General features: G+C 36.7%; 3 protein-coding genes and 1 long non-coding RNA gene across 6 annotated transcripts; 2 read left to right on the top strand and 2 right to left on the bottom strand.

The window, feature by feature from the left end:
- Positions 1–1,369: 1,369 nt before the first annotated feature.
- MCM2 (minichromosome maintenance (MCM2/3/5) family protein) lies at positions 1,370–6,460 on the bottom strand. The gene is made up of 17 exons (XM_088105417.1): positions 6,209–6,460; positions 5,948–6,129; positions 5,507–5,655; positions 5,224–5,407; positions 4,912–5,131; positions 4,619–4,826; positions 4,261–4,395; positions 3,984–4,175; positions 3,727–3,899; positions 3,454–3,642; positions 3,232–3,348; positions 2,963–3,047; positions 2,736–2,885; positions 2,510–2,635; positions 2,234–2,416; positions 1,851–2,012; positions 1,370–1,774 (listed from the first exon to the last, which is right to left on the bottom strand). Exons 1-17 carry the CDS (start codon positions 6,418–6,420, stop codon positions 1,661–1,663), a joined length of 2,781 nt encoding a protein of 926 aa, XP_087961543.1. The 5' UTR covers positions 6,421–6,460; the 3' UTR covers positions 1,370–1,660.
- Positions 6,461–7,146: 686 nt separating this feature from the next.
- Positions 7,147–13,695, top strand: LOC148207047 (uncharacterized). Of its 2 annotated transcripts, XR_015783923.1 has the most exons (4): positions 7,147–7,344; positions 7,444–7,554; positions 13,242–13,469; positions 13,556–13,695. It is a non-coding gene; the product is annotated as an uncharacterized LOC148207047 (long non-coding RNA). The 2 variants fall into 2 exon arrangements; XR_015783924.1 differs by lacking the exon at positions 13,556–13,695 and having other exon boundaries at positions 13,280–13,407.
- Positions 7,549–13,755, bottom strand: LOC124821926 (DNA replication licensing factor MCM2-like). Of its 2 annotated transcripts, XM_088105415.1 has the most exons (17): positions 13,618–13,755; positions 13,317–13,497; positions 12,732–12,892; positions 12,448–12,631; positions 12,136–12,355; positions 11,845–12,052; positions 11,487–11,621; positions 11,209–11,400; positions 10,952–11,124; positions 10,679–10,867; positions 10,457–10,573; positions 10,192–10,276; positions 9,968–10,117; positions 9,744–9,869; positions 9,468–9,650; positions 9,085–9,246; positions 7,549–9,009 (listed from the first exon to the last, which is right to left on the bottom strand). In XM_088105415.1, exons 3-17 carry the CDS (start codon positions 12,762–12,764, stop codon positions 8,878–8,880), a joined length of 2,289 nt encoding a protein of 762 aa, XP_087961541.1. In that variant the 5' UTR covers positions 12,765–12,892; positions 13,317–13,497; positions 13,618–13,755; the 3' UTR covers positions 7,549–8,877. The 2 variants fall into 2 exon arrangements, with proteins under 2 accessions (XP_087961541.1, XP_087961542.1); XM_088105416.1 differs by lacking the exons at positions 13,317–13,497; positions 13,618–13,755 and having other exon boundaries at positions 12,732–13,193.
- Positions 13,756–17,818: 4,063 nt separating this feature from the next.
- LOC124826425 (transcription factor bHLH148-like) lies at positions 17,819–18,787 on the top strand. The gene has a single exon (XM_047299251.2). It carries the CDS (start codon positions 18,023–18,025, stop codon positions 18,623–18,625), a length of 603 nt encoding a protein of 200 aa, XP_047155207.2. The 5' UTR covers positions 17,819–18,022; the 3' UTR covers positions 18,626–18,787.
- Positions 18,788–19,760: the final 973 nt, after the last annotated feature.

Raw genomic sequence — 19,760 nt, 5'->3', positions numbered from 1 at the left:
CTCAGTTTTTATATTATAATTTTTCAATAAGAACAATTTTTATATTATAATATTTTTCATTAAGAATTATGTCATGCCATAGAAGGATACAAATTACACCAAATTTCTTAATGTTTTCTCATATGAGAGGGATAAGAAGGAAAAAAGATCCAGAGTTATGAATAACATATAAAAACAGAGGTGTAGACAGTGTCACCTCTTAACATCTTCTAAAAACTCCTTTTTACAGTGTCACCTCTTAATTTTTTAATGATGCTGTATGTGTAATGTAAAAAAAGGGATTTTTTTATGTAATTTGGGAAAGTATTATAAGAATTAATTTATCTGAAAAGGAATTTACACTATTCATAATGGGAGGGTATAATTTAACAAGATCATAAACTTTAGGAAATGTTGTATAACACCAAAAAGGATGCCATATAGACATGGTTACAACAAATCTTAACAAAACATGTATAGTGATCAATTATCTGTATATAACAAAAACTATTCATAAAAGTAATTGATTAACCACATAAAAGTAATTATTTATATTGTTCAAAGTTAAATTGATATAATCATGAATCATTTAGAATTATTAAATTTTTTTCAAAAAGATTGTCAGTAGTATTTTTTTTATTCACAAAGCATTTTAAAATTTGTTCAATATCATGAAAAAAAATTCAAGTATTTCCGACAAGGATTATCGAATGATAATGACATTATAGAGAGGTTGAACATCGAAAATCTAAACTTCTTGCAAAACTCTTAAATGGGTTTGACAGTTTGGGAAGTCTATAATTCTGTGATGAAGTGCAGAAAGAAATACAAATAAAGAGGTGAAGTGATCTTATTGTGATACAAGAAACTTTTGGTATTTACATCTTTGTTTTGTTGGAGAATCCTTTATAATCAAATTTAAATCTGCAGTCGACTAGTTTGACACTTATGACGGTAATTCTCTTTAAACCACAACCCCTTTTGTTTGAATATTGTCCATACATGGATTATTAGGCTCTAAGCAACTTAAATAGGACTTCCGTGCAAATTGTTGTAGAAAATTTGAAATATTTTCTCAATTATGAATAATTATTCAATATTGTAATCAAGTGTTCACGGTGAAATCAAAGATTTAGAGTTAAAGATTTAACAAATTAGTAAAATATACAAAAGGAAATGCTGTATAAAGCATACCTTTCTTAACAAGAAAATAAAAATATTTTTGAAGAATAGAAAATGTGAGGTTTGAAAAAAAATAGATGTCAAAAGATGCACTCTACTTATTCGTGCCTTAATAACTCAGAGTGCCTTAAACATTATTTTATCTTATAAACGCAATGAGTGATTCATTCACATTCAGAAAAAGTCAAATGCAACAACATTCACTGGCTAAAGGGAAAGGACAGCATTTTTTAACATAATAAAGCATAAGAAATTTAAATATATCCAAATGAAAAATAGACGTTTGAAAATGATGAGATGGATTCAAATTATAACTTTGTGCATTGAGCGGCGTATGAAAAGTTTTCCCTCGCTGGTCTTGGCGGTTTGGTAACGGGAATTGGCCAACAGTTAAATAATCATAACTATAAAGCTTTTAGCAACACCAGTGATTAAACTAATGGCGAGTTAAGATAGCACAGGTAACTGCACAAGTCAATGGTTAAAAATGATCCAATATTCAAACAAGGCGATGCCTGATCACTTTCCGTTCTTCATCCAACACAAAATTGGCCCTTGAAAACTGGTTGCTATTGAAGAATGGTTTGAGATCATAGATGTCATGCTCTTGAGCCTGCGCAATGTCAAATAAAGTCAATTCATTGATTACCGCTGTTGGTAACAATACTCAAAGGACAAATGTTCTTTACCTTATTGTACAAATCATCTACTTTAACATCTACATAAGTTAGCCCTGAAGTAGACCCTGTGACAATTTCTTCGAAATGCAGAGCATTTTTTACAAGCTCCCGGAGAATATAAAGCAGCAGTTCATTATAGTCCTTCTTGAAAGTCATGTACTTTCTAAAGCTCTGGGGAACAGCAAACACATTGTTTAAGGGGAGGGCTCAAGGTTATATTTGTTCAGTAAAAATTCCATTCATTTCAAATTGAAAAATAATTGCAAATTGGTACTAGTACGAATATAAAAGAAAAGGCCAAAAGTTGAAAATTCATTCGTAACAAAATATGACGCCACGGAATATCAGGATTTAGGACAATTCCAAGGCATATTCAGAATATTTCTTTATACCTTTTGAAGAGCCTTCTGAACCCCAAACTTCTGTGTGGAAATGAATGATTCAAGTAGAACACGAATTGCCATGTCCACATCCTCTTGTGTAACATGTTGTCTGAGATGCATTCTCGCGTGAGCTTCAGACATCCGTATCATGGATTCGATGTGCCTTACAGCGATAGGGACTCCTTGTCCGTGCTATACAAGAAAACAAGAGAAGCATGTCAACAAATAGAATACAAACGATAACTACAATCTAGTTTGGAAGAAAAGTTTAAGACAGGGTATTACAGAAGATTCCCTCCGCAATTCCGCATATACATGAGACAGTTTATCCATATCGGCATCTTGTAACCTTGGAAAAATATTCAACTTCGCATATGTAATGTACTTCTTCAGTAGTTCTTGAGGAAGTATCTGCAAAAAAGCCAAATAACTCTCAAAAGTCAAAACACAGAAGTCATACTGAAGTTTCCCTTGAAGATCACAAAAACACAAGCAGGTTCTTGGGAAAGACCTCTGGATCAGCAGGCACGGTGGATGCATGGACATCTTTGGACTCACTAAAGGACTTATCATCTTGGTTAGCACCCTTGGGTTGTGACTTGAAGTGACTGTCAACGACAAACGTTGCAAGCATTTCATCAGTGACGGGATCAACAACATCCTGTAAAACGAAGAACGCCCTCAATAAATACGTTCATACGAGGAGGTAGAGAAAGAAGCGGTGAATTTAAATATAACCTTCACAACGCAGAGGACATCAAAACGAGAAATAATAGGATCGGTCAATTCAACATTCTGAGAGAATGTTTTCGAGGAATCATATCTGCAAATGAAAAAAAGTAAAAGTTAATACTATGTTTAGATACTTGAAAAATGGAACAGAACCTTGCAATACTCGTAGTACATCCAATATCTTTCAAACAGTATGAGATAGAAGTTCGAACATTAGCCTGATGAACAGTACAAACTCAGAGCCAGGTGGAACCAACATTAAAATATTTGCTTACCTTCCTCCAACAGGATTTGCTGCCGCAATTACAGAACAGCGTGCCTGAAGAGATGTAACAATTCCAGCTTTTGATATACTAATACTCTGCTGCTCCATGGCTTCGTGGATACTCACCCTGGTAACAAATACATAACTTAGTCTGTCAAGGATAGTTCGTGAGGGTGCAGATTAATAATGAAACTAAAAAATTTCAAGCAATGGTAACATACTATTTCCTAACCTATCTTGGACATTCATTTTGTCAAACTCGTCAATAAGACAAATTCCTCTGTCGGCTAGAACAAGGGCTCCTCCCTCAAGAGTCCACTCCCGTGTGATTGGATCCCTGTGAACAGCAGCCGTGAGACCCACAGCTGAAGCCCCTTTGCCAGTAGTGTATACAGCTCTCTGTCCAGTTTTTTCAACGTACCTTGAAGTATATTTTGAAACGTTAATTTATTGAACACAGTTACAAGTAGAAATACATCAACCAAATAAACTTGATAAATTATACTTGAGAAATTGAGACTTCGCTGTTCCTGGATCACCCAGAAGAAGAACATTTATGTCTCCTCGAAGCCGATGCTTTCCTTCAACATTTTTTTCTTGGCCTCCAAACATAGCTAAAGCGATTGCGGTTTTTATGTCATCGTGACCATAGATTGATGGAGCAATGGACTTCATAATCTGAAATTAAATCAATTAGTAACACATAATGGAACAATATTCCAATTGAAAAAGAGGCACAAACAAAAAATCTCAGGTACATACCCTTTCTCCGATTCGAGGGTCTTTGGCCAAATTCTCAATGTCTGCTATGTCTTCCTGTGTAAGTTTGTAAGCAGAAAACAGGTCTTGCTTTTTCGTAACATAATTTGCCTCAACAACAGTGGCAAATACTGGAAACCCATTTTTTGTGTTTAGGGATAAGTCAAAATTATTGGTATAAACCCCAGTGACCTCCTGAAAAAACAGAGCACAAAAAGATATAAGAATCATCCTATAACAACCAAGACCAAAATAAGTAGGTCCAGGTAAAAGACGATACAATCTCTTCGCCAGGCCGAGCGCAGTCAATAAGATCATTCAATAATATCACTTCCTTGTATCTTGGAAGTCGACCTGCAGGAACTATTCCTGGACTTTCTTGGAGGGTAAGCTTCTGAAAATTCCTATAAATTGTCTACAACAAGCGCAAAAAGGAAAATTAAGCTTATTTATCCTTTTGTCTTTCAAATTCAATGAGCGTGAAATTATTTTGCAACATATCAGTGGATAACCATTTGGTAACCATTGGGTCCAGTTAAAATGAAGATCGGTATTCCGCAGGACATGAGCATTCAAAGATTTAATTTAGACATCCTCACTCTCATCCGTTTCTTAATTTGGATACAGAAAGCATGTACCTGTTCAATGTTGACAGTGAAGGGTCCTTTTGATTGGCACTCAGGACAGGATCCAACTTTCACCTCTGAATAGGAATTCTGGAAAAAGGGTCCCAAAATTGCCCCACATTTGTTACAGTCATACTTCACCTGCTGCAACTGGGGAAAAACTCCGGAGCGCCTAGTTACTACTCCCCCAATTCGGATCATTGTATTCAAGTGGATTTGTCTGCTCCAACGAAGCCAATTCAAAGTTTTTCCAAGTGAAAAAAATATGATAATGAAGTAACACGACAGTTTGTTTTTTATGCTACCTTATATTCCGAATCTGATCGTATACTGGCAAGTTGGTAATGCGTACGTAAATCTTTTGGTGTATATTTCTATAATTTGGATGCAAATCAAAGACAACGCTCTTGGTAACATCTTCCATTACTTCTAAGACAGACTGAGGCGCATCAGCCAGCCAAATGGCGATGTTGGGATGAACATAGATAAATTGTTTATAATCAATCTCCAAACTGCACTTACTAGCTGTATAATAGACACGATGACTAAACTCATGTAAAAACGACATATCTCTCTAACACAAGTACAATGCATAAACACTGTAGAAAATATATTACCTGACACCATATCATTTATCAACCACACATATTCCTTGTCCCGGTGTTCATTTTTCGGATTAACATACGTAAGTAAGAAGTCCTTGAATTTCCTGGCTATGAAGCGGCGCACTTCATCTCTTGTAACCCACTCCCTAAGTGTTCCTTGAACTTGATACATCTCATACCCGTCATCAAATTCATCCTACATTCCATGTACCCAGGTTAATTGTAAAATAAATCAATGGTGTGAACCTCCGGAATATTAATGAAAGAAAAAAAAAATACTCCAAGTAAACAGTACATCATCTCGATCGTCCTCCGTTTGATCCTCCCTTGAGTGCCCTCGTGACCTTCCAGGTGAACTTTGCAGTTCATCATCACTCGGTAAAGAAGCTCTGAAATCAGCTCGAGCCCTTTTAGAAGGCCTGTGACTGCTGTCATCATCCGTATCTGAAATAGAAATCACTAATCAACACCATATATTTTCCACAGCTAACAATAAACAGTTAACAATGCTTATAGCTAACGGGTATTTTAGTATCTCAGTTTATAAGGTTTGTGAAATAGACCAATAATAAGTAGAAATTCATTTGCATCATATGTTTATAAACCACGAACCCATACTTGATCGAGACTTTGCTCTAGACTATTTCATTGATCAATTCAGAAAATCAACTTGCGACACTTCAACTCTTTGATGTATAGCAAAGAAACAATTTTCATCCAATTACAAGCAATTTACCTTGGTCGTGGAGAAGCTGAGGAAGCTTGTTGCGATTGGTAGTGCGACCCTCACGTGCGTCCAGTTCCATCTCCGCAGCCCTTCGATCCTCCATCATTTGATCAAAGTCTCTGTCGTCTTCAAAGGAGTTGTCCAGCCCGAAAGCTTCGAACTGGTCAGCCTCATCCATTCTCCGATAGTCACTGTTCATTCACCCAGGCAGGAAAAGTTGTAAGTATAAAAAAGAATAACGTTGTGGAAGGAAAAAAAAGAGAGACTGACTCCATGAAATTGTCGTTGAAGAGATCCTCTCCATCTTCCTCTTCCTCGGGTTGTTCCTCGAGATCATCTCGTACGATGTCGGGGTCAACGGAAGCCTCGTCGTCCTCGGAAGCTCGGCTGGTGTGGGTGTGAGGAATCTGGTCGGTGTTGAAACCAACGGAAGGAGAGGTTGGGGATTCGGGATCCGGCGAGGAAGGATTTCCTGGTTCCATGCTTCTTTCTCTCTCACTCTACGCAGTTGTTGATTCTTCTTCTCTTGTTTTCCTTTGTAAATTTATTCAGGGCTTGCAAACCGCTCTTTTGTGGGGTACCTCCGTTTGGCGGGAAAACTTTCGCGCCAATTCCCTCACTTGTTGGGCTGAGCTGTGGGCCAAGCCCATTAATATGGGCCGAATCTGAATTTACACTACAAGATATATTCGTGGCTATTTTCCCTGAACTACTTTTTACTTGTTATTACTTTTGTGAACCAGGAATAAAATTTCTATTTATCCTTTCAACACGGTATAATTAGAAAAACAAAAAAAAATGAATTATATAGTTTAAAAACAATTATTTTAAAATTATACAGTTATTTTTCATTTACGAATTATTTGAAAGTTAAGGATAGCTTTCAAATTGTACATCTATCTTTTAAATTTTGCATTTGAAAAGTAAAATAAAAAATTGTTATATCAGGGTGTAGGAAAAAACATATGGGTCATAGGAAGAAACTGTCAATAAGTTATGGAGGGTAAAAGTGTCAGTACAATATATTTAGTTATTCTGGTCTATCATAGTTACACTTGGATCATTGAACCTTTTTATCATCTTGTACCTTCAAACTTTAATAAAATTGTTATTATGACCCTAATTAAAAACTGTTTTAATTTTTTTTTAAACTGAGAAGAATCTAGTCAAAGATTCCTCAACAGTTTCAGTTTAAGAGGAGTGTCAATTTCTGAGGATTTTAGGTTTGTGCATCGCATTTCATCTCACGCAGCACAATACCCTCACAGCATCCTTGTTCTCCTTTCTCACACTCCAGCACCTTCACAAAACCCTTGCTATCATTTCTCACAGAGCACAGCGCATACAACTCTTTGTTTTCGCAGCAAGGCACCACGCACGCAAGGTTCTTCTTTTTTGCAACAGAGGTAGAGAAACACAACAACTTCCTCTTCTTCTCAGTTTTCATTTTTCCTTTCTTTTATCTCTTGCGCGCACACTAACAGCTTCTCATTTTGGCATTTCAGTTTCTCCTTCTCTTTGCTCTCTTTCTCAATCACACAAAGGCACATCGAGGCACAACTTCATCTTCTTCCTCCATTTCTCCTCCATTTTTCGCTGCTCAAGGTTTTTCAAAGGTTGGTTCATGATTTTTAATTTTTTTTTGCTTGCTTTGCATGTTTGTAGATTGGATGATTAGAAAGTGTTTGAATTTGTTGATCTGTAATGGGTGCTTGATCTGTGAGTGGTTTGGTATGATTTGACACACATGCTACCATGACTTTAACAAGAAAGAGGAGCAGTGTGCTCATGATTGCCTTGCCATTACTATAAACACAAACTAATTTTTAGTTTTCACCCTTATAGGATTAACCATTTTATAAAGTGTGTAACTGTCTTTAGTTAAGTATCCCTCGGATCGCGAGCCATGATCCAATGAAGTAGGGCCATTAACTTTGCAAGCACGAGAGGGTACTCCTCCATGTTGCTCCATGCATCTCCCCGTTCTTATTTTATCTTGAGTTGATGCGAATCAACGTCCTTTGAACATTTTTTCTCATGAGAATTGATGTAAATCAACATCCAGTGCAATTCCCACCCCCTCCCTTTTCTCTTTCAACAATTTGTTTTATTTTTTAACAATTTTTTTATACATAAAAAATATTACAAAAATTATTAAATTAAGTAAAATCTACACAAATAAATATTTACAATGTTCAAAAAATAAAATCTAAAAAAAACTAATAAACTAAAAAAAAAAATTAAAAGAGTTGAAAGGTCTCAAGATCCGGTCACATCCATTCAAGGAGTGGCGTTTCTCTTCTTCCTCTTACACAACACATCACATACATTAATTACAGAGCACATATTTAATCACAAAAATGTGTAAGGAAAGAATAAAGTAAAGGGATAGAGTTTGTGTGTAATTAAAAAAGGTAAATAAAGTTAAAAAAATTTAATTTAAGATATTTTTGGAATAAGAAAAAAAATATGAAACAAGAGTTCAGGCCTGCGTATTATCAGCTAAATATGAATGATTGAGAATTATATTGTTAAATAAGTATAAAAATGTGGAGCAAGATACAAGGTGAGACAAGAATAAAAATACAGAATCCCAGGCAACAAAAAAACAAAAGAATTTGGAGATAGAAAGTGGGAGAGAAACACCACACCACATGATGCATCCCTCTTTTGTTTATTGTTAATGTTATAATGGACACACTCACACACACCCGACAATCATTGCACGGAATAGCTCAATGGAAAGCCACCATCATGCATGCACCAATCCAATGGGGATCCAGTTGCTCACTGCTAACCCATCTTCATCATCATCATCCCCATGTATTCCATAGCTTCTCTATTTCAAAGTTAATTACATCAAACCAAAACATTATTACATCTTAAGTAATATACGATGAACTGTAGTTTTTATCCAAAAGATTTCAAATATTCAATGGTTAAAAATGATCAAATATGCAAACAAGGCGATGCCTGATTACTTTCCGTTCTTCATCCAACACAAAATTGGCCCTTGAAAACTGGCTGCTATTGAAGAATGGTTTGAGATCGTAGATGTCATGCTCTTGAGCCTGCGCAATGTCAAATAAAGTCAATTCATTCATTACTGCCGTTGGTAACAATACTCAAAGGACAAATGTTCTTACCTTATTGTACAGATCATCCACTTTAACATCTACATAAGATAGCCCTGAAGTAGACCCGGTCACAATTTCTTCGAAATGCATAGCATTCTTTACAAGCTCGCGCAGAATATAAAGCAGCAGTTCATTATAGTCTTTCTTGAAAGTCATGTACTTTCTAAAGCTCTGGGGAACAGCAAACACATTGTTTAAGGGGAGGGCTCAAGGTTATATTTGTTCAGTACAAAGTCCATTCATTTCAAAGTGAATAATAATTGCAAATTGGTACTAGTACGAATATAAAAGAAAAGGCCAAAAGATGAAAATTCATTTGTAACAAAATATGATGCCACGGAATATCAGGATTTAGGACAATTCCGAGGCAGATTCGGAATATTTCTTTATACCTTTTGAAGAGCCTTCTGAACCCCAAACTTCTGTGTGGAAATGAATGTTTCAAGTAGAACACGAATTGCCATGTCCACGTCCTCTTGTGTAACATGTTGTCTGAGATGCATTCTGGCGTGAGCTTCAGACATCCGTATCATGGATTCGATGTGCCTTACAGCGATAGGGACTCCTTGTCCGTGCTATACAAGAAAACAAGAGAAGCATGTCAACAAATAGAATACAAACCATAACTACAATCTAATTTGGAAAAAAAGTTTAAGACAGGGTATTACAGAAGATTCCCTCCGCAATTCCGCATATACATGAGACAGTTTATCCATATCAGCATCTTGTAACCTTGGAAAAATATCCAACTTCGCATATGTAATGTACTTCTTCAGTAGTTCTTGAGGAAGTATCTGCAAGAAAGCCAAATAACTCTCAAAAGTCAAGACACACAAGTCATACTGAAGTTTCCCTTAAAGATACAAAACACAGGCAGGTTCTTGGGAAAGACCTCTGGATCAGCTGGCACAGCGGATGCATGGACATATTGGGACTCACTAAAGGACTTATCATCTTGGTTAGCACCCTTGGGTTGTGACTTGAAGTGACTGTCAACGACAAACGTTGCAAGCATTTCATCAGTGACGGGATCAACAACATCCTGTAAAACGAAGAACGCCCTCAATAAATACGTTCAAACGAGGTAGAGAAAGAAGCGGTGAATTTAAATATAACCTTCACAACGCAGAGGACATCAAAACGAGAAATAATAGGATCTGTCAATTCAACATTCTGAGAGAATGTTTTCGAGGAATCATATCTGCAAATGAAAAAAAGCAAAAGTTACTAGTATGTGTACTTGAAAAATGGAACAGAATCTTGCAATACTCGTAGTACATCCAATATCTTTCAAACAGTATGAGATAGAAGTTGGAACATTAGCCTGATGAACAGTACAAACTCGGAGCCAGGTGGAAGCAATCTTGAAATATTTGCTTACCTTCCTCCAACAGGATTTGCTGCAGCAATTACAGAACAGCGTGCCTGAAGAGATGTAACAATTCCAGATTTTGATATGCTAATACTCTGCTGCTCCATGGCTTCGTGGATACTCACCCTGGTAACAAATACATAACTTAGTCTGTCAAGGACAAGTCGTAAGGGCGCAGATTAATAATGAAATTAAAAAATTTCAAGCAATTGTAACAGAATATTTCCTAACCTATCTTGGTCATTCATTTTGTCAAACACGTCAATAAGACAAATTCCTCTGTCGGCTAGAACAAGGGCTCCTCCCTCAAGAGTCAACTCCCGTGAGATTGGATCCCTGTGAACAGCAGCGGTGAGACCCACAGCTGAAGCCCCTTTGCCAGTAGTGTATACAGCTCTCTGTCCAGTTTTTTCAACGCACCTTGAAGTATATTTTGAAACGTTAATTTATTAAACACAGTTACCAGTAGAAAGGCATCAACCAAATAAACTTGATAAATTATACTTGAGAAATTGAGACTTCGCTGTTCCTGGATCACCCAGAAGAAGAACATTTATGTCTCCTCGAAGCCGATGCTTTCCTTCAACATTTTTTTCTTGGCCTCCAAACATAGCTAAAGCGATTGCAGTTTTTATGTCATCGTGACCATAGATTGATGGAGCAACGGACTTCATAATCTGAAATTAAATCAATTCGTAACACATTATGGAAAAATATTCCAATTGAAAAAGAGGCACAAATAAAAAATCTCAAGTACATACCCTTTCTCCGATTCGAGGGTCTTTGGCCAAATTTTCAATGTCTGCTATGTCTTCCTGAGTAAGCTTGAAAGCAGAAAACAGGTCTTGCTTTTTCGTAACATAATTTGCCTCAACAGCAGTCGCAGATACTGGAAACCCATTCTTTGTGTTTAGGGATAAGTCAAAATTATTGGTATAAACACCAGTGACCTCCTGAAAAAACAGAGCACAAAAAGATATAAGAATCATCCTATAACAACCAAGACCAAAATAAGTAGAGTCCAGGTAAAAGACGATACAATCTCTTCGCCAGGCCGAGCGCAGTCAATAAGATCATTCAATAATATCACTTCCTTGTATCTTGGAAGTCGACCTGCAGGAACTATTCCTGGACTTTCTTGGAGGGTAAGCTTCTGAAAGTTCCTATAAATTGTCTACAACAAGCGCAGAAAGGATAAATGAGCTTATTTATCCTTTTGTCTTTCAAATTTAATGAGCGTGAAACTATTTTGCAACATATCAGTGGATAAACATCTAGTAACCATTTGGCCCAGCCGAAATGATGATCGGTATTCCGCAGGATATGACCATTCAAAGATTTAATTTAGACATCCTCACTCTCATCTTTTTCCTTATTGGGATACAGAAAGTACGTACCTGTTCAATGTTGACAGTGAAGGGTCCTTTTGATTGGCACTCAGGACAGGATCCAACTTTAACTTCTGAATAGGAATTCTGGAAAAAGGGCCCCAAAATTGCCCCACATTTGTTACAGTCATACTTCACCTGCTGCAACTGGGGAAAAACTCCGGAGCGCCTAGTTACTACTCCCCCAATTCGGATCATTGTATTCAAGTGGATTTGTCTGCTCCATCGAAGGCAATTCAAAGTTTTTACCAGTGAAAAAAATGAGAATGAAGTAACACGTCAGTTTGCTTTTTATGCTACCTTATATTTCGAATCTGATCATACACTGGCAAGTTGGTAATGCGTACGTAAATCTTTGGGTGTATATTTCTGTAATTTGGATGCAAATCAAAGACAACGCTCTTCGTAACATCTTCCAGTACTTCTAGGACAGACTGAGGCGCATCATCCAGCCAAATGGCGAAGTTGGGATGAACATATTTAAATTGTCTATAATCAATCTCCAAACTGCACTTACTGGCTGCATAATAGACACGATGACTAAACTCATGTAGAAACAACATATCTCGCTAACACAAGTACAATGCTTAAACACTGTAGAAAATATATTACCTGACACCATATCATTTATCAACCACACATATTCCTTGTCCCGGTGTTCATTTTTCGGATTAACATACGTAAGTAAGAAGTCCTTGAATTTCCTGGCTATGAAGCGGCGCACTTCATCTCTTGTAACCCACTCCCTAAGTGTTCCTTGAACTTGATACGTCTCATTCCCGTCATCAAATTCATCCTACATTCCATGTACCCAGGTTAATTGTAAAATAAATCAATGGTGTCAAACTCTGGAATATTAATGAAAAAAAAAACAAAAAACTCAAAGTAAACAGTACATCATCTAGATCGTCCTCCGTTTGATCAGTCATATGGACATCCTCCCTTGAGTGCCCTCGTGACCTTCCAGGTGAACTTTGCTGTTCATCATCACTGGGTAAAGAAGCTCTGAAATCAGCTCGAGCCACTTTAGAAGGCCTTTGACTGTCATCATCCGTATCTGAAATAGAATTCACTAATCAACACCCTATATTTTCCACAGCTGACAATAAACAGATAACGAGGCTTATAGCTAATGGGTATTTTAGTCCCTCAGTTTATAAGGTTTGTGAAATAGACCAATAATAAGTAGAAATTCATTTGCATCATATGTTTATCAAACAAGAACCCATGCTTGATCAAGACTGATATTTCACCTCTTGCTCATACAAACGAATATCCATGTCATGCGTAACACAATAAGTCTTCTTGATGTAAAAAAGATTAGTTTTCTTTTCTCCCTATGGCATGGTAAAAATGTATTTTGGGGAGCAATGGGTTGCTTTAGACTATTTCATTGATCAATTCAGAAAATCAACTTGCGACACTTCAACTCTTTGATGTATAGCAAAGAAACAATTTTCATCCAATTACAAGCAATTTACCTTGGTCGTGGAGAAGCTGAGGAAGCTTGTTGCGATTGGTAGTGCGACCCTCACGTGCATCCAGTGCATCTCCGCAGCCCTTCGATCCTCCATCATTTGATCAAAGTCTCTGTCGTCTTCAAAGGAGTTGTCCAGCCCGAAAGCTTCGAACTGGTCAGCCTCATCCATTCTCCGATAGTCACTGTTCATTGTTGTAAAAAAAACTTTGTTAAAAAAACTTTTTCCATTCACCAAAGCAGCGAAAAGTTGTAAGTACAAAAAAGAATAACGTTGTGGAAGCAAAAAAAAGAAAGAGACTGACTCCATGAAATTGTCGTTGAAGAGATCCTCTCCATCTTCCTCTTCCTCGGGTTGTTCCTCAAGATCATCGCGTACGATGTCGGGGTCAACGGAATCCTCGTCGTCCTCGGAGGCTCGGCTGGTGTGGGTGTGAGGAATCTGGTCGGTGTTGAAACCAACGGAAGGAGAGGTTGGGGATTCGGGATCCGGCGACGAAGGGTTTCCTGGTTCCATGCTTCTTTCTCTCTCACTCTACACAGTTGTTGATTCTTCTTCTTCTCTTGTTTTCCTTTGTAAATTTATTCAGGGCTTGCAAACCGTTATGTGGTACCTCCGGTTGGCGGGAAAACTTTCTCGCAAATTCTCTCGCTTGTTAGGCTGAGAGGGCCAGGCCCATTAATATGGCCCGCATCTGAATCTACCGTACAAGTTATATTCGTAGCTATTTCCCTGAACTACTTTTTACTTTTTATTACTTTTGTGAACCAGGAATAAAATTTCGATTTATCCTTACAACACGGTATAATTTGAAAATAAAAAAAATGAATTATATAGTTTAAAAACAATTATTTTAAAATTATACAGTTATTTTTCATTTACGAATTATTTGATAGTCAAAGATAGCTTTCAAATTGTACATATATCTTTTAAATTTTGCATTTGAAAAGTAAAATAAAAAATTGTTATATCAGGGTGTAGGAAAAAACATATGGGTGGGGGTTATTGGAAGAAACTGTCAAAAAGTTATGGAGGGTAAAAGAGTCAGTACAATCTATTTAGTTACTCTGGTCTATCATAGTTACACTGGGAGGACATTGCTTCCTTCACTCTACTTTTTTTCTTTATTTTTTACATAGAGACTTTTAAATTACACAATTCAGAAGTCAAAAAAGTTATCTTATACAATTTGAAAGTTGTATTTTTTTAAAAAAGGGTTTTTTATGTGTAAAATCCAAAAGCTAAAAATAACTTATAAAAATTGAAGAATGTTAAGAAAAAAATTGAAGAATGTTAAGAAAACAAGGATTTTTGAATTTGCATAATCTAAAAGTCATTTTTAGTTTTTGGATTACACTTAGATGTCATTTTTTACTTCCATATTCCACAATACAGTAGTTATTTTTTTCTCCCGAAAATATAGCTTTCGGATAATATAAATAAATTTAAGATTTTGTAAGGAAAAAAACAAATTTATAAGTCATTCTTAATTTTCAAATGATCTAATCTAAAAATCAAATATTAATTTTTGGATGGAAAAGAATTATGATGGTGCAAAAGGAAAGGTAAGAACTTTTAACGTATAACGACAGTTTTGGGCCTTGGATCCCGTTGGGGGTCACTAGGAGCCCAGCTAGCATGTTTTTTTGGTGTCTATTTATGCTGTCATCCAACTTATTCCCAACTGGACGAAGCAACTGCACGCTTCCAGGTGGCTTTCGTGACACGTCAGCTTCTTGGAACATCATTGCCAGCTCAGTACATGTTCCTTCTTATACATGTTTCTTCCTCTTTTCTGGATCTTGGTTGTGCCTCATCGTTAAGCATATTCATTTTTGTTTATTTGTTGTGTTCTTCTCATCATTACATCACTGCCTGATGTTGCCGCCTTAATACTAACAACAAATTAAAACACCTCATATTGAAGTCAACTTTAGGTTTAGGTTTAGGTGATCCAAAGTTTAGTCCAACCCAAAGATTCACACACTCCCCAATAATATCCAAATGTTACCCGTTTTACCACAAAAAAGGTAAATGGAGTTTCCCAACAATAAATCCACATAACCAAACAATCTCAAACAACTACACAAAAATTAATTATTGAAAATAGATTTTAGTAAAAATAAAGAATAATATATATAGTATGAATGTGGAGTTAAAAGTAATCTGGAACCTTAAAGAGAATTTTCGACTAGTCAAATAATAGGATTAAACAAATATTATTATTAAAATACTATTATTAAAGATTTGAAGTATTGTGGTATGTTAATTACATTTTATATGCATTTATAATATTGCTGAATTCCTGCACACTTTTGTAAGTAACTTTCAAATTGGAACAGACAGTAAAAACGAAATAAAAGAAGAACTTTAACCTGAGCGTAAAGTTGAAAAAACGAATTAAGAAAAGAAGTTCGCCACTGTCCCGCAAACCGAAACAAAACACATGATTATGGTTTGATAAGAAATTTAGCTAAGAATAATTTGTAATTAATCTTAATTATTTTGTTGTTGTTTCTATTATCTTTGTCTTTAGGTGGTCTCTGTGTTATTGTGTCTCAAACAAGTGAGGCAAACCTGGCTGGCACATCATAATGCCTTGTGGTGATTTAGGTTTTCAAGATAGTTATCTACATTATCCCCTGTTGACTGAGGTCACACACATGCTACCATGATTTTAACAAGAACGAGGAGCAGTGTGCTCATGATTGCCTTGCCATTACTACAAACACAAACTACTTTTAGTTTTCACCCTTAATTCTCTTAGGATTCACCATTTTATCAAGTGTGTTGTGTAGCTTTGTCTTTGGTTAAGTATCCCTCGAGTCGCGAGCCATGATCAGTAGGGTCATTAACTTTGCAAGCACCGTGATATCAAACAAGAGTCGAGACTTGCTTATGATAAGCTAAACATGAATGATTGAGAATTATATTGTTAAATAAGTATAAAAATGTGGAGCATGATACAAGGTGGCATGATACAAGGTGAGACAAGAATAAAAATCCAAAATCTCTGGCAACAAAAAAACAAAAGAATTTGGAGATGGAAAAGTGGGAGAGAAACACCACACCACATGATGCATCCCTCTTTTGTTTATTGTTAATGTTATAATGGACACACTCACACACACATACCCAACAATCATTGCACGGAATAGCTCAATGGAAAGCCACCATCATGCATGCACCCATCCAATGCGGATCCAGTTGCTCACTGTTAACCCATCTTCATCATCATCATCAAACCCATGTATTAATTCCATCACTCTTCCAATAGCTTCTCCATTTCAAATTCCTTCAAAGTTAATTACATTAAATTAAAACCATAACTTTATTACATGTTAAGTAATATACGATGAACTGTAGTTTTTATCCAAAAGATTTCGTAATTGTTCGAACCGTTTGGCATAATCCGTTTGGCCCTTTTTATATGCATGTCTCACTGTTGTGCATAAAGTGTCTCGATGGACCACCTTTGCCATCTCGAAGAAGGGTCCTTTCGCTCTCAACCTCGCTGGATTTTTCTGCTGTTATCTCCAACTATGAGATAGACATGCTACAGATTAGATGGCATGAGCTTTTATTCTAAATATGTCAAAAATATTCTCATGCGCTCCAAAATATATTTTCAGTGCCTTCTATCAACCACCATTACCCTTTGCCAACCAAAACATTCACCACAACACAACCTTTATATATGTCTCCATTTTTTTACTCCCTTTTTTCTTTCTTAACTGGGTTATGTTCCACTTTATATACATTATTTTATTATTATTTCGAACCCTTTTGGTAGTTTCTTTTTTTATGAAGATTTTCATTAAAGTTATGTATTTAAAACATAACGAAACAAATGTAAACACAGTAAAAGCTATATGAAAAAACCAATACAAAGATTTCATATAAATATAAACAAAAACAAATAAAGTAGTTACATTAGAATTGCCTATTCAACTATAAGAGAACTTGTGATATTGCAAAAGACGACAGAAGATATTTATAAAATGCAAAAATCTTTATGTATACTACAAACTTCTCTTACCTATATAATTTAAACTAAAAGCAATAATTAAACTAAAATAATATAGTAGAGTCAGTTTAGAATACAAACTAACAATAACATGGGGATAACACTGAAATATATTTATTAGCTATATGTCTTCAGGATGGAAGACAACGAAAATTGAGAAATTCAAAATAAAATAACGTACAAAATTTAGAAATGAAATTTGTGACTTTTAGAAAGTATAAAAAAGCTGAATGATTTATAAACAGAGAATCGTCACCGGTTTACAATATGATAGCAACATATGCATTTTATAATTTTGATTTGGAAAAAAAAAAATAGGCTTTACAGGCTGGCTGGGCTGGCATTCAGACAAGTGCCGAAAGCTAAACCCAGTCCAGTATGCCTAAGCAGCCCAAAATAAATAAAACAATTATTCTTTTATTTTTTAAATAAAAATAAAAATAAAAATTAGGACGCGTGGTTTGGCAGTCTCTCTCCATCGCGATTGTGATCCCTTTATATCTCTACTCCACCGTTCCTCTCTCCCTTCAACTCAACTCAAGGGAACACTCTAACGGAACACCTCACCCACCCTGTTCCGTTCCCTTCTATCCTTTTCCCGTTCATCTTCTTCCGTAATTCTCTTTCAACATTCTAATATATTTCTGTGAGAGAATCGTTTTAAGAATTCAACATTCTTCAGATGGCATCATCATCCTCATCGTCAATGATCACAAACCCGCCAACAGCGAGCACGGAGCGGTCACGTGACGCCAAGAGAAGAAAGAAGAAGAAAACACAGGAACGAGAGGACGAGAAGCAGCCCAGGTGGAAATCCCAAGCGCAGCAACAAATCTACTCCTCCAAGCTGCGCCAAGCCTTAGCCAGAGTCAACCTCGGCTCCGCGTCGCCAAAAGGCAAAGCCGTGCGCGAAGCTGCCGACAGAGTCCTGGCCGTGACGGCCAGGGGAAGGACGCGCTGGAGCCGAGCCATCCTCACCAACCGGCTCAAGCTCAAGTTCACGAAACACAAGAGACAGAGAGTGGCGGCGACGTCCCCTGGCCGGTCGAAGAGAGCTCGCGTGAGCGTTCACCGGTTGAAGGCGAAGGGTGGAGCGAGTGTGCAGAGGAAAGTTAGGTTCCTGGGACGGTTGGTTCCCGGTTGCCGGAAAGAACCGTTGCCGGTTGTTCTGGAAGAAGCCATCGATTACATACCCGCGCTTGAGATGCAGGTTCGAGCCATGAACGCTCTCTTTAACCTTCTCTCCGCCGCTTCTCCTTCTTCGTCTTCTTTTCCTTCCTCGTAATGTATGTCACCTCACGTGTCTGTCCATTTTTTAAACTGTTACTATTATTTGTCTCCTTTTCTCTCCACTTAATTTGCTAAGTACATATTTATCTATCTATGTATCTATCTATTTTTGTCCCACTTTAATCTCGGAGAATGTGAACATCCCTTTTAACTATCACCACACCAACCACATTCAGTTCTTGTAATACACATTGATGTGAATCTTGTTTGTTTCTGCTGCAAATGGCTAAATCTAAATAGATTAATTATCATGTCAACAGAAGCAATCTCCACTGTTCGTTTCAACCACGCATTCACCAATGGAATTGACTCTTGTATCTTGCAAACACCAAAAATTAAACTAATAGAAAAACGTATGGAGGAATCCGTTGCAAAACTTTCTTTCCTTCAAAAACAATAGTCATAGAATCCATTCTTTGCCCAAATTCTGATTTTACTAACCGGATCCATGATTGAGCATGTGATTTAATGGTGTGAAGCTTGCAAAAAATATCAGTTTTTTGTATGGGAAAGGAATTTGTGGTGTACGACGTAGGGTAAAAAAAAAACTACTCTGTTTGGATCTGAATTAAAACAGTAGCCTTTTATGTTTGGAAGTGGAGTTAGTGGTGGGTAATTTGGATAGATGCTATATTGGGTGCTAAGGTGGATACGAGACAAACATTGTGACATCACATGCATATTTGTTTGGGGTTACTATTGAATGGCAAAGGTTGCAATGAATTTGAAGTCTCTCCTACTTTTGAAAGTGTGTGTATTTGAGAATTTATTGGTCTTTATCTGAGGAGAGCATCGAGCAATAAGGCTTTATGATACTGTGGGGAGAAATTAAAGTGAATGTGTCAAGGAAATTGAATGGACTGAATGGCCAACTCCACTTCTCCAAACTTTTCACGAAAGCTCCAAAAAACATGCTTATTGGACACAGCAGAATGGCCTAACATGCCATGTGACTTGTCGCCCACACCTTACACGACCCCACTAACATTTCACACCATCTACTTCTCTTCCCCTTCCTTCTTTTTCGTTTCTTGGTTTCTTCCCACACCTTCCAATAACAAGCCATGGATCTCGTAACAAAAAAGTTGGTCAGAATGGGAAAAGAATTTGAATCTGGCCGAGGCGTGCCT

Source organism: Vigna umbellata, chromosome 1 (assembly GCF_029865625.1).
Source record: "Vigna umbellata cultivar VRB3 chromosome 1, Vumbellata_1.0, whole genome shotgun sequence".
In the NCBI taxonomy this organism is placed as follows: domain Eukaryota; kingdom Viridiplantae; phylum Streptophyta; class Magnoliopsida; order Fabales; family Fabaceae; genus Vigna; species Vigna umbellata.
This window is presented reverse-complemented; position numbering and strand designations above follow the sequence as displayed.